Source organism: Salmo salar, chromosome 11, assembly GCF_965601325.2.
Source record: "Salmo salar chromosome 11, fSalSal1, whole genome shotgun sequence".
NCBI classification, from domain to species: domain Eukaryota; kingdom Metazoa; phylum Chordata; class Actinopteri; order Salmoniformes; family Salmonidae; genus Salmo; species Salmo salar.
In genome coordinates, this window is record NC_138301.1 from 45,586,934 (window position 1) to 45,600,827 (window position 13,894).

The window sequence follows — 13,894 nt, forward strand, 5'->3', positions numbered from 1 at the left end:
GCCCACTGACAAAGAAATTATCAGTCTATAATTTTAATGGTAGGTTTATTTGAACAGTGAGAGACAGAATAACAACAAAAAATCCAGAAAACACGTCAAAAATGTAATAAATTGATTTGCATTTTAATGAGGGAAATAAGTATTTGACCCCTCTGCAAAATATGACTTAGTACTTGGTGGCAAACCCTTAATGGCAATCACAGAGGTCAGATGTTTCTTGTAGTTGGCCACCAGGTTTGCACACATCTCAGGAGGGATTTTGTCCCACTCCTCTTTGCAGATCTTCTCCAAGTCATTAAGGTTTCGAGGCTGGCGTTTGGCGACGCGAACCTTCATCTCCCTCCACAGATTTGATATGGGATTAAGGTCTGGAGACTGGCTAGGCCACTCCAGGACCTTAATGTGCTTCTTCTTGAGCCACTCCTTTGTTGCCTTGGCTGTGTGTTTTGGGTCACTGTCATGCTGGAATACCCATCCACGACCCATTTTTAATGCCCTGGCTGAGGGGAGGAGGTTCTCACCCAAGATTTGACAGTACATGGCCCCGTCCATCGTCCCTTTGGTGCGGTGAAGTTGTCCTGTCCCCTTAGCAGAAAAACACCCCCAAAGCATAATGTTTCCACCTCCATGTTTGACAGTGGGGATGGTGTTCTTGGGGACATAGGCAGCATTCCTCCTCCTCCAAACACGGTGAGTTGAGTTGATGCCAAAGAGCTCCATTTTGGTCTCATCTGACCACAACACTTTCACCAGTTGTCCTCTGAATCATTCAGATGTTCATTGGCAAACTTCAGATGGGCATGTATATGTGCTCTCTTGAGCAGGGGGACCTTGCGGGCGCTGCAGGATTTCAGTCCTTCATGGCGTAGTGTGTTACCAATTGTTTTCTTGGTGACTATGGTCCTAGCTGCCTTGGAATCATTGACAAGATCCTCCCGTGTAGTTCTGGGCTGATTCCTCACCGTTCTCATGATCATTGCAACTCCACGAGGTAAGATCTTGTATGGAGCCCCAGGCCGAGGGAGATTGACAGTTCTTTTGTGTTTCTTCCATTTGCGAATAATCGCACCAACTGTTGTCACCTTCTCACCAAGCTGCTTGGCGATGGTCTTGTAGCCCATGCCAGCCTTGTGTAGGTCTACAATCTTGTCCCTGACATCCTTGGAGAGCTCTTTGGTCTTGGCCATGGTGGAGAGTTTGGAATCTGATTGATTGATTGCTTCTGTGGACAGGTGTCTTTTATACAGGTAACAAGCTAAGATTAGGAGCACTCCCTTTAAGAGTGTGCTCGTAATCTCAGCTCGTTACCTGTATAAAAGACACCTGGGAGCCAGAAATCTTTCTGATTGAGAGGGGGTCAAATACTTATTTCCCTCATTATAATGCAAATAAATTTATAACATTTCTGACATGCGTTTTTCTGGATTTTTTGTTGTTGTAATTCTGTCTCTCACTGTTCAAATAAACCTACCATTAAAATTATAGAATGATCATTTCTTTGTCAGTGGGCAAACGTACAAAATCACCAGGGGATCAAATACTTTTTTCCCTCACCGTATACTTCTGGCCCCTCTTTGGACACTGTGTTAACTAACCTCCAGACGAGCTTCAATACCATACAACTCTCCTTCCGTGGCCTCCAACTGCTCTTAAACGCAAGTAAAACTAAATCATGCTATTCAATCGATCACTGCCCGCACCTGCTCGCCCGTCCAGCATCACTACTCTGGACGGCTCTGACTTAGAATACGTGGACAACTACAAATACCTGGGAGTCTGGTTAGAGTGTAAACTCTCCTTCCAGACTCACATTAAGCATCTCCAATCCAAAATGAAATCTAGAATCGGCTTCCTATATCGCAACAAAGCATCCTTCACTCATGCTGCCAAACATACCCTCGTAAAACTGACCAGCCTACCGATCCTCGACTTCGGTGATGTCATCTATAAAATAGCCTCCAACACTCTACTCAACAAACTGGATGCAGTCTATCACAGTGCCATTCGTTTTGTCACCAAAGCCCCATACACTACCCACCATTGCGACCTGTACACTCTCGTTGGTTGGCCATCGCTTCATACTCGTTGCCAAACCCACTGGCTACAGGTTATCTACAAGTCTCTGCTAGGTAAAGCCCCGCCTTATCTCAGCTCACTGGTCACCATAGCAGCACCCACTCGTAGCACGCGCTCCAGCAGGTATATCTCACTGGTCACCCCCAAAGCCAATTCCTCCTTTGGTCATCTTTCCTTCCAGTTCTCTGCTGCCAAAGACTGGAACGAATTGCAAAAATCTCTGAAGCTGGAGACTCATATCTTCTTCACTTGCTTTAAGCATCAGCTGTCAGAGCAGCTCACAGATCACTGCACCTGTACATAGCCCATCTGTAAACAGCCCATCTATCTACCTACCTCATCCCCATACTGTATTTATTTATTTATCTTGCTCCTTTGCACCCCAGTATCTCTACTTGCACATTCATCTTCTGCACATCTACCATTCCAGTGTTTAATTGCTATATTGTAATTACTTCGCCACCATGGCCTATTTATTGCCTTAACTTACCTCATTTGCACTCACTGTATATAGACTTTTTGTTTTCTTTTGTTCTACTGTATTATTGACTGTATGTTTGTTTTACTCCATGTGTAACTCTGTGTTGTTGTATGTGTCGAATTGCTATGCTTTATCTTCGCCAGGTCGCAGTTGCAAATGAGAACTTGTTCTCAACTAGCCTACATGGTTAAATAAAGGTGAAATAAAAAATAAAAATAAAATAAAAAATAAAACCCAGATTATTCAAAATATATCTAATGTCCTTATTACATGGTTGCATACAATGAAATGTAATGTTTTGGGGTAAATCTTGGAGGGATTTTGATAGTAAACTAAACTACTTTATATGGAAACTGATGTCTCTTCAACCCCGTAACAGTATTCAACCCTGTCACGCTAATCTCTACCCCGTCACATGACAATATTTGTTAAATAACATGGCAAAGATGAATAAATATGAATTTCCTGTTTTCTGAGCTCAGTCTGAAATGTTTAGGACAAACCCAAGAAGATTAGATTCATGTTAAAATGCTGAATTAAAAGCTTGTTTTTTTATTTAAATTATGAGCCCGCTGACACATAATGTGTCTGTCAGAGTTTAATAAAGCAACATTCAGAGATTTTACATTTTATATTTATAATAAATGAATTGGTTTGGGGGACACATGAGCATTAGATAAATGTATATTTTTATAACAAATATCTTTTATAATCATATTCAGACAACTTCCATATTGTCTGTGATGGGTTGAAGATAAATGGTGTCCATATCAGACAAAAATGGACAATAACAAAAAGGGCTTTAATGCCTGAGGTGGGAGAACATGTTTTCTTAAAGGTTTAATATGTACTTAATATTGTGGGCTGTTCAGAAAATGCATTTATTCTAGTAAATAAATAAATAAATAAATATATATATATATATATATATATATATATATATATATATATATATATATATATATATATATATACATACACACTTTTCAAATATTACCGCAGCCCAAGAATGACCCAAGTTCTGTAGTATGTTGATTTACACTGCCCTCCTGTGGTGAAATATGAGTTAAATCCAGGATTATTATCACCCAGACTAACAGTTTTTATTGTAGTATGTAGTATTAATTCAAGCATAATGGCATGTCTTGTCTAGTTGCCATAGCTACAGTATATTTGTAATTTACGTTTTGTTGCAGATAAATGAAGTACTTCATAATGGGGCCAGTGATAATCCACTCACTGACAGACCATCATCATGATCAGACATCCCTTGTTGCAACACAAATCTTTGCAGTTTTACCATCTCACCACCAGGGAGCGCTGCAGCACCTTCAGCACCAGTACTTCCCACGGCGATGCCTGGAGGTCAAGGATGATCTCTTCTTCACAGGCTTTAGGTTTACTTGTAGCAATGACACACACACACACACACACACACACACACACACACACACACACACACACACACACACACACACACACACACACACACACACACACACAAATGCCCAGTTAATGGACTTGTTTACAGTTGGTCCCCTCAATCTACAGTTGAAGTTGGAAGTTTACATATACCTTAGCCAAATACATTTAAACTCAGTTTTTCACAATTCCTGACATTTAATCCTGGTGAAAATGCCCTGTCTAAGGTCAGTGAGGATCAGCACTTTATTTTAAGAATGTGAAATGTCAGAATAATAGTAGAGAGAATGATTTATTTCAGCTTTTATTTCTTTCATCACATTCCCAATGTCGGAAGTTTACATACACTCAATTAGTATTTGGTAGCATTGACTTTAAATTGTTTAACTTGGGTCAAATGTTTCGGGTAGCCATCCACAAGCTTCCCACAACAAGTTGGGTGAATTTTGGCCCATTCCTCCTGACAGAGCTGCTGTAACTGAGTCAGGTTTGTAGGCCTCCTTGCTCGCACACGCTTTTTCAGTTCCTCCCACAAAATTTCTATAGGATTGAGGTCAGGGCTTTGTGATGGCCACTCCAATACCTTGACTTTGTTGTCCTTAAGCCATTTTGCCACAACTTTGGAAGTAAGCTTGGGGTTATTGTCCATTTGGAAGACCCATTTGCGACCAAGCTTTAACTTCCTGACTGATGTCTTGAGATGTTGCTTTAATATTTCCACATAATTTTCCATCCTCGTGATGCCATCTATTTTGTGAAGTGCACCAGTCCCTCCTGCAGCAAAGCACCCCCACAACATGATGCTGCCACCCCGGTGCTTCACGGTTGGGATGGTGTTCTTCAGCTTGCAAGCATCCCCCTTTTACCTCCAAACATAACGATGGTCATTATGGCCATAACAGTTCTATTTTGTTTCATCAGACCGGAGGACATTCCTCCAAAAAGTATGATCTGGCTTTTTTGTCTGTTTTTTTTATGGCGGTTTTGGAGCAGTGGCTTCTTCAGGTTATATCGATATAGGACTCGTTTTACTGTGGATATAGATACTTTTTCCTCTAGCATCTTCACAAGTTCATTTGCTGTTCTGGGATTGATTTGCACTTTTCTCACAAAAGTACATTCATGTCTAGGAGACAGAACGCGTCTCCTTCCTGAGTGGTATGACGGCTGCGTGGTCCTATTGTGTTTGTACTTGCATACTATTGTTTGTACAGATGAACGTGGTACCTTCAGGCGTTTGGAAATTGCTCCCAAGGATGAACCAGACTTGTGGAGGTCTACAATTCTTTTCTGAGGTCTTGGCTGATTTCTTTTGATTTTCCCATGATGTCAAGCAAAGAGGCACTGAGTTTGAAGGTAGGCCTTAAAATATATCCGCAGGTACACCTCCATTTGACTCAAATTATGTCAATTAGCCTATCAGAAGCTTCTAAAGCCATGACATCATTTTCTTGAATTTTCCAAGCTGTTTAATGGCACAGTCAACTTAGTGTACGTAAACTTCTGACCCACTGGAATTGTGATACAGTGAATTATAAGTGAAATAATCTGTCTGCAAACAATTGTTGGAAAAATTACTTGTCATGCACAAAACTATAGTTTGTTAACAAGAAATTTGTGGAGTGGTTGAAAAGCAAGTTTTAATGACTCTAACCTAAGTGTATTGTGGCAGACCAGGGGGTTGGGTCTAAACGTTTACACAGATCAGACATGGACAGAGTAGAATTAGCTCAGTTTCAAGGGTGTTTATTAAAATAATAGTTAAAAAAGAAAAGAATAGCTCTCCCCATGAGACCCTCTCCAGGATACTGTCTTCTGTGTTCCGGGTCTTTCTGTATCCTGTGGGGATCAACAACTGAACTCACTCCTGTTACCTCCGCAACCGTCCCCAACTATACGGGAGTCCTTTCTTCCCCCACTCTTCCTTGTGTGCTGCCCTTCTGGCAGCTTTATGGGACTTGTACAGCTGGTGAGCAATCAGCCCTTGATTACTCACAAACTCCCAATCAGCCCCAATTAGTCCTGGCCGGAGAGTCTGTCGAGACCTGGCACGTCCAGCAGATGAAGCCATCGCCTCGTGATGTATACTTCGTCTGTCACCAGGCCTCGACGAGTCTCCCCCTGGTGGCTGACCTGCTGTACGTCACAGTATGTAAACCTCCGACTGTACAGTAGTTGGGCAGGGCTATTTTTAATGTGTTGAAATGGGCAGGAAGGGACAGGGTAAAGCTCAGAGGTCAAGAGTTACGGAAACGCATGGCTGTCCTGGAGTTGGCTGACTGGCAAACGGGTGGCAGACAGGGGTGGGGTTGGGGTGTAGGTCTATGTGAAACACGAGAGGGGAAACAGGGGAGAGGGGAGGTGGGTAGGGGGAGATGGGTAGAGGGGGAGATGGGTAGATGGGTAGTGGGGGAGAGGGGTAGATGGTGGTAGAGGGGTAGATGGGTAGAAGGGGGAGAGGGGAGATGGGGAGAGGGGGAGATGGGTAGAGGGGGAGATGGGGAGATGGGGAGAGGGGGAGATGGGTAGAGGGGGAGATGGGTAGAGGGGAGATGGGTAGAGGGAGATGGGTAGAGGGAGATGGGTAGAGGGGAGATGGGGAGAGGGGGAGAGGGGAGATGGGTAGATGGGTAGAAGGGTAGATGGGGATGGGTAGAGGGGGAGAGGGGTAGATGTTAGACTACAGGACCATCCTGCAGTCTAACAGCACCATCCTGCAGTCTAACAGCACCATCCTGCAGTCTAACAGGACCATCCTGCAGTCTAACAGGACCATCCTGCAGTCTAACAGGACCATCCTGCAGTCTAACAGGACCATCCTGCAGTCTAACAGGACCATCCTGCAATCTAACAGGACCATCCTGCAGTCTAACAGGACCATCCTGCAGTCTAACAGGACCATCCTGCAGTCTAACAGGACCATCCTGCAATCTAACAGGACCATCCTGCAGTCTAACAGGACCATCCTGCAGTCTAACAGGACCATCCTGCAGTCTAACAGGACCATCCTGCAATCTAACAGGACCATCCTGCAGTCTAACAGGACCATCCTGCAGTCTAACAGGACCATCCTATAGTCTGACAGGACCATCCTGCAGTCTAACAGCACCATCCTGCAGTCTAACAGGACCATCCTATAGTCTGACAGGACCATCCTGCAGTCTAACAGGACCATCCTGAGGCACCATAACTAATTTAAGCAAAACCCACGCTCACATTTTCTCCCTCTCTCTTTCTCCTTCACTCTCAAAAGCTGGAGAGGATGTTGGAGCTCAGGATGATTATGTTGACTGATTACTGCCAATATTGCAGGTCCCTGAAGCAAAACGTCTACTCACTTGATTGACTAGAAATTCCCAGAAGGTCTCTAAGACATAAATTATTCAGGTCAGACCGGACACTGAGGATAATAAACATTTAAAGTATTCACTTTGAAATTGGCAATATCTGTCTCATAGTGTACATGGAGGGCATAATTACTTTAATAAAGACACCCTGTGGAGTGTCTCTGGAATGCTGTGTGTGTGTGTGTGTGTGTGTGTGTGTGTGTGTGTGTGTGTGTGTGTGTGTGTGTGTGTGTGTGTGTGTGTGTGTGATTTTTCAAAGATAAATGCATCTATCATAACTAAATCTCTTCCATTATAAATGTTTAAAAAAAATCAAGTGACAAGAGGGAAATTGCTGCCATTATTACACCACACATAGGCTAATCACAATGACCTATAACACACACAAAGATAATATACTGTAAATCTAACGTCAGACTGAATGAGCGGCAACCTTGGTCACGGACGGTAGCCTGCCCTGGCGACGTGCTTTCCACTGTTCAAACGTCACCAGCGTATGGACGCACAGGAAACGATAGACAACAAGAAGTGACTCCTGTGCCGACCGGGAGAGGGACGGCTCCTGTCGAGCTGGACTACCAAAGAAAACTGGATTAAAAGCTTGCATTCGGACGGAAACCTGGTTTATTTGATACGTTGGTAACCCATGGACAAATTGGCCGTGGATACATGTTTATCAAGTGTGTTTTGAGCCCAATCCAAGGATTTTAAAGTTTCCGCGATCTCCTCTCTTGGATCTCACAGTTTTTGCCAGGCTGTGATGTGGTGACGCGGCTCGTCGACGGGAAGCTAAGCTAACGTTAGCTGGCAAAAGTAAATACACCAGAGAAAATGTGCTTTGGATATTTTAGTTCTTTTGACTTCGTCTTAATTTTTTAAATTTGACCCTTGAAGTTGGATTATAAACACTTTATATGCTTTGCCTGGTATTGTCTTGGACAGTAACTTTTTAGTTGCAGTCTAATGAGCTATCGTAACCGGCTATAGTGCCTAGCTAGCTCTGGCCATTTGATTGCTAACGTTAGCTAGCTATCTACATCTGTTTCCAATTTTGTTCCTTGTAAGGAGTGTTGCCTAGCTGGCTAACTACATTTTTTTTTTCTTGAACAAAGTATACAACGGTTAGGATGAGGTAGTAATTGCGTGTATATTATGTGCAAATACTAATAATCAGTTTGACGCACTTTTATCTTGTGCAATGCAGAAGTAACTACCGTTAGCGAAATAGCTAGCTAGGGTTGGAGTATTGCCCTCTGATGTGGGTCTCACTGCGGCCTTTAGAATTCCTTTTTTGTTCGCCGTCGGACCTTTCAGTCTGGATGGCTTTCAACATTTCAATGGATTTAATGTTTTGAATGGCTTGGATTATTCATACAATTGTACCGTTGCATTAGTTGGACGAACTGGCTAGAATTTAAGTTGAAGAAAACTCGGCAACATAAAAAGAAAAGTGGACATCAAAGGAATTTCGCCTAGTTTGCAAAGGTAACGTTAGCTAACCATTGATCTATTTGCAACAATGTATAACCTTTTATTGTACCAGCTTTACTAACTTTCTACCAGGCATATGTCATGTGTTATGGCCATTTGGTTCACAGCTCTGGAAAGGAGTGCATTTGGCAGTAACTTAAGTTATAACAAGTTAAGTTTCTCGTTGTCCTTTTCGATAACTGCCAATTGATTGATCTAGTTAGCTAGGTGTCCATACTCATATTTTATGCCTTGAGTTTGAAAGAGTTAGGACTGTTCTACAGTACCAACACACGCGCCTTGGCAGCTAGTTTGTTTATCAAAAACAGTCACATTCCAGACCGAAATTATTAGCGTTACGCTTTCCCCGTGACCTTGGTGTTATGGTTTACACATTAATGTTACCGGACTTTGACCCTCTTGTCTCTCTATTTGGACTTCAGCCTACCTGTAGCAGTCTTGTTTACTGTGTATGTTAGCAGCCCATCCAGTCCGAACTCTGTGTTCGCTTTGTTCAATGGATGTGTAAAGGGACTTCAGCCTTATGTAACGCTACTTGGTGACGTAGGTGTCCCCCCCTCCCCCAAATCACTGCATTGAGATGTCTACAACTGAACTGCCATACTTTGAAGCCTACTGACATGATGGACACAGAACGTGTTGTTTTGTACATTGAGGTAGTTACACTACAGAGTATGGCTACCATCTGTCATTCTGTCTCGTGCTCTTCAGTAGGGCCCCTCCCCCCTATAAACTCCATTGTTTTGTTGGTTTGACCCTGTTATTGGAGCCTGCTGTATATTTGCCTAGGTGAAAATAGGTTACATTTGGCAGCAGCCAATATTAATATTTATCACCTGGATATGTGGGGGATTTGGATGGTTTTGGCTCAATGACGGGCTTGCTTTGTAAACAAGCTCCTAAAGGTACAGTGTCACTGCTCAGGTCCCTGAACTGAACACAGTGGCTTCTGAAAGCAAGTGCCTTTGGCGTTGAAGGCCGTGGAAGAAGAAGAAAGGAAAGCCCTAGTCCTCCCCGGCCACCCAGTACAAAATGCACTTAGTTCCAGTTCATTAGCTGCAGTTCCGTTTGGGTTTTTTAAATGTAACTCACATGATTCTGGGTTTTCCCTCCTGGAGGCCCGTCTACAGGGCCTAATCGCCAGTGTTGTGGAGCCAGTGGATGAAGTCAACCACTCAGTCAGGCCTGCATCCCCAACATCTTATGCCTGCCCATTTACAATGGAAAACCATATTACTGTACACACACATCCAGAGTGATTGTGAGTGTAGGGTAGGTCTACATGTGTTTGTGTACATTGGTTTTCTTAGTGTCTGATCAATGGAAGGGCACTCGGTGGTCTGGCTTCATCATCTGATGCACCACAGGCTTTGGTGCAAACCTCAAGCCAAATCTCCAGTTAGAAATTGGTCCTTGGAAAGCATAAAGGACCCCCTCCTTTTAACATGTTCTAGCAGCATATACAGGCACTCTGCAGAGCAGGGTCATGGTGAAGAAGCCATTACTCAGTATACTGACTCTCTGCAGAGCAGGGTCATGGTGAAGAAGCCATTACTCAGTATACTGACTCTCTGCAGAGCAGGGTCATGGTGAAGAAGCCATTTCTCAGTATACTGACTCTCTGCAGAGCAGGGTCATGGTGAAGAAGCCATTACTCAGTATACTGACTCTCTGCAGAGCAGGGTCATGGTGAAGAAGCCATTACTCAGTATACTGACTCTCTGCAGAGCAGGGTCATGGTGAAGAAGCCATTACTCAGTATACTGACTCTCTGCAGAGCAGGGTCATGGTGAAGAAGCCATTACTCAGTATACTGACTCTCTGCAGAGCAGGGTCATGGTGAAGAAGCCATTTCTCAGTATACTGACTCTCTGCAGAGCAGGGTCATGGTGAAGAAGCCATTACTCAGTATACTGACTCTCTGCAGAGCAGGGTCATGGTGAAGAAGCCATTACTCAGTATACTGACTCTCTGCAGAGCAGGGTCATGGTGAAGAAGCCATTACTCAGTATACTGACTCTCTGCAGAGCAGGGTCATGGTGAAGAAGCCATTACTCAGTATACTGACTCTCTGCAGAGCAGGGTCCTGGTGAAGAAGCCATTACTCAGTATACTGACTCTCTGCAGAGCAGGGTCATGGTGAAGAAGCCATTACTCAGTATACTGACTCTCTGCAGAGCAGGGTCATGGTGAAGAAGCCATTACTCAGTATACTGACTCTCTGCAGAGCAGGGTCATGGTGAAGAAGCCGTAAAGAAGTTACTTTACTGACTTTATTGTCGCCATGGGGAAATTTTGTTGCAGTGTCATGTACGTGTTTATAATGGTGTTTAAATAGCAAAACAAAATGACAGTACAACTTTCATAACAGTTACATACCAATAAAAAGAGACTAGCTTGCTGGCCTTACTGGGTCAATAGGAACATTAGCCCAAGCTATTTAGGGGGGATATCACACCTGGCACAAATGTTTGTCTAGTTCTGTTTTTCTTGTCGAGGGGTGCCCTATACCTGCGCCCAGAGGGGCGTAGTTCAAAGTCCGGGTACAGGGGGTGGCTTGGGTCTAAAATGATTTTGTGAGCCTTGCGGAGGGCCCTGACCTTAAAGATCTCATCCAGGCCTGTCTGTATGACTCCAAGTACCTTGCTTGATGTGGTGATAATCCTTCTCAGCATATTTCTCTGGCTGACAGTGGCATTGCCAAACCAACAAACAATACAAAAAGTTAAAACACTCTCACTGAAAGATTTGTAAAATAGAGTAAGTATAGTACAATTAACATTAAAAGATCACAGCTTTTTGAGAAAGTACTCTTTTTTTAGTAGATCAGGTCTGTACATTTACTCCACTGAAGCTTATTGTCCAAGAGGACACCCAGGGATGTATATTCCTCTACAATCTCTATGTTCTGACCTCTGATAGATGTTGCAGAGGTAGGTGGTGTTCTCTTCCTGAAGTCTATGCACATCTCTTTGGTATTGAGGACCAAATGTGATTGGTCACACCACTCTACAAAGTCATTTAGGACTGGGCCATGGTGTTCCTCGTCATCATGCAACAGGCTGATCAAGGCAGTGTTATCAGCAAACTTAACGAGGTGTCTGTCAGGATGGGAACTAATACAACTATTAGTGTACGGGATGTATACTGACTCTCTGCAGACCATATACTTCTTAATTCCATTCTTTTACTTTTTACATTTGTGTGTATTGTTGTGAATTGTTCGATACTATTGCACTAATGGAGTTAGGAACACAAGCATATCTCTACACCCTCAATAACATCTGCTAAATATGTGGATGTGACCAATAACATTTTATTTCATGAAGAAGCCATTTGTCTCTGCGGACCAGGGCCATGACGAAGAAGGCATTTCTCAGTCGTTAGAAAATGGCACTTGCAACGCCAGGATAGTGAGTTTGATTCCCGCTAGCATGACTGTATGCAGCATGACTGTATGCAGCATGACTGTAAGTTGCTTGGATAAGGGCATCTGTTAAATGGCATTCATTATTATAATTAGATGCATTATTATTATATTAATGGAATTATGCATAACAAACAGGTTGCAGAAAAGAGTGCTTTGACTGGGTTCTCCTCTTGTTAAATACAGTGGTTTACAGCAGACCTACAAAGTAGTTTGATTACTAAATCATAAATCAGCACATTGCAGGAACCAGCTAGTGCAATATATACGGCCTGATTGTGTGTGTAGGCCTTCCCCACTGTGTTGTGTTTTCTCACTGCAAATGAATGTTCTCTCCATGCGTGCCTGCCACTACCCTTCAGACAACAGCTTGGCTCAAGGTGCTGATTTATTGAGTGCAGATGGGGAGATGGCGAGAGTACCATTGTCACGTTGTGCCAGAGTTTATCTTGTTCGCTAGCTGGGGGGGGGGGGGCGTGTTTCTGTTGATGGGCTGTGTAAGTGTGTATTTTGAGTCTCTTAGAGACAAACTTCATAGATTCTCTGCATGCACTCTGTCACACAGAACACCAGAGATGGCACCACACAGAAATGTCAGTACCTGTCAGCACTTGTGACTTAACACAAGTGTTAGGTCCAGTGTCTTGCTGCCCATCATGGCAGTGCTGGCAGGTTGTTGTGTCCAGCCCTCCCTGGATATTTTTCTGTGCTCTCGGTTGTGAATGAACTTAATGATTTTTCCTCAGAGTCAAGCATGTATGAAGAAAATACAATGTATGTTCATGATCACCTTGCGGTTTAGTGTTCGTAACGTTTTTCCACGGAGAACGCTGCTTAGTGATGCTGTCATTGATCCTGATGTGTGATAAGTCATTCAACTCTGATGTAAAGATCAAGACGCTATTGAGCTCTGAGGCGTTGTCCTTGTAATTGTTGGCGACTTCTTTCTCTGACATTTTCTCCCTCTCCGCCTCCCTTCCTCTCTTCCTTCCTCTCTCCACCCCTCTCCTCCTATCCTAGATGATGTGCGAGGTGATGCCCACCATCAGCGAGTCGGAGGGGCCTTTGTGTGGCCGGCGGGGGTCTAGCTCGCCTCTGCATTCGGACTCGGAGGGGCACTTTGAATCTCTGATGGTTTCCATGCTGGAGGAACGCGACCGGCTACTGGACACGCTGAGGGAGACCCAGGAGAACCTAGGCCTGACCCAGGGCAAGCTGCACGAGGTCAGCCACGAGAGGGACTCGCTGCAGAGGCAGCTTAACACTGCCCTGCCCCAGGTAAGAGACCTGAGGCTGCTGATGCTGCTGTACGGGACACATGGGTTAGGTTTACACTTCTGTGTTTTTATTTGTTCTTTTTGAAATGTGGTGAAATCACATAAGGCCTGTTATAAACATGGTGGTTCTAGGCCTGAATGCTGATTGGCTGACAGCCATGATATATCAGACCGTATTCCACGGGTATGACAAAACATGTATTTTTACTGCTCTAATTATGTTGGTAACCAGTTTCTAATAGCAATAAGGCACCTCAGAGGTTTGTGATATATGGCCAATATTACCCCCCCTGGCCTTATTGCTTAAATATACCATTTAATTCTAGACTACTGTGGTAAAGAGAGAGAAGAGTTTTATCTTGCTTCTATGCCC

At 43.7% G+C, this 13,894-nt stretch overlaps 1 protein-coding gene across 22 annotated transcripts in view; it reads left to right on the forward strand.

The window, feature by feature from the left end:
- The first annotated feature begins 7,832 nt into the window (after positions 1-7,832).
- Positions 7,833-13,894, forward strand: part of LOC106587739 (liprin-alpha-1) — a 135,963-nt gene continuing 129,901 nt past the window's right edge. For 21 of the 22 annotated variants that reach the window (XM_082957982.1, XM_082957984.1, XM_082957978.1 and 18 more), the window contains exons 1-2: positions 7,834-8,811; positions 13,265-13,522. In XM_082957982.1, the coding sequence (XP_082814108.1) occupies positions 13,265-13,522 (258 nt within the window). In that variant the 5' untranslated portion in view covers positions 7,834-8,811. Of the gene's footprint in view, positions 8,812-13,264; positions 13,523-13,894 lie in introns of all 22 variants that reach the window. The other variant, XM_082957979.1, reaches the window with a different exon arrangement.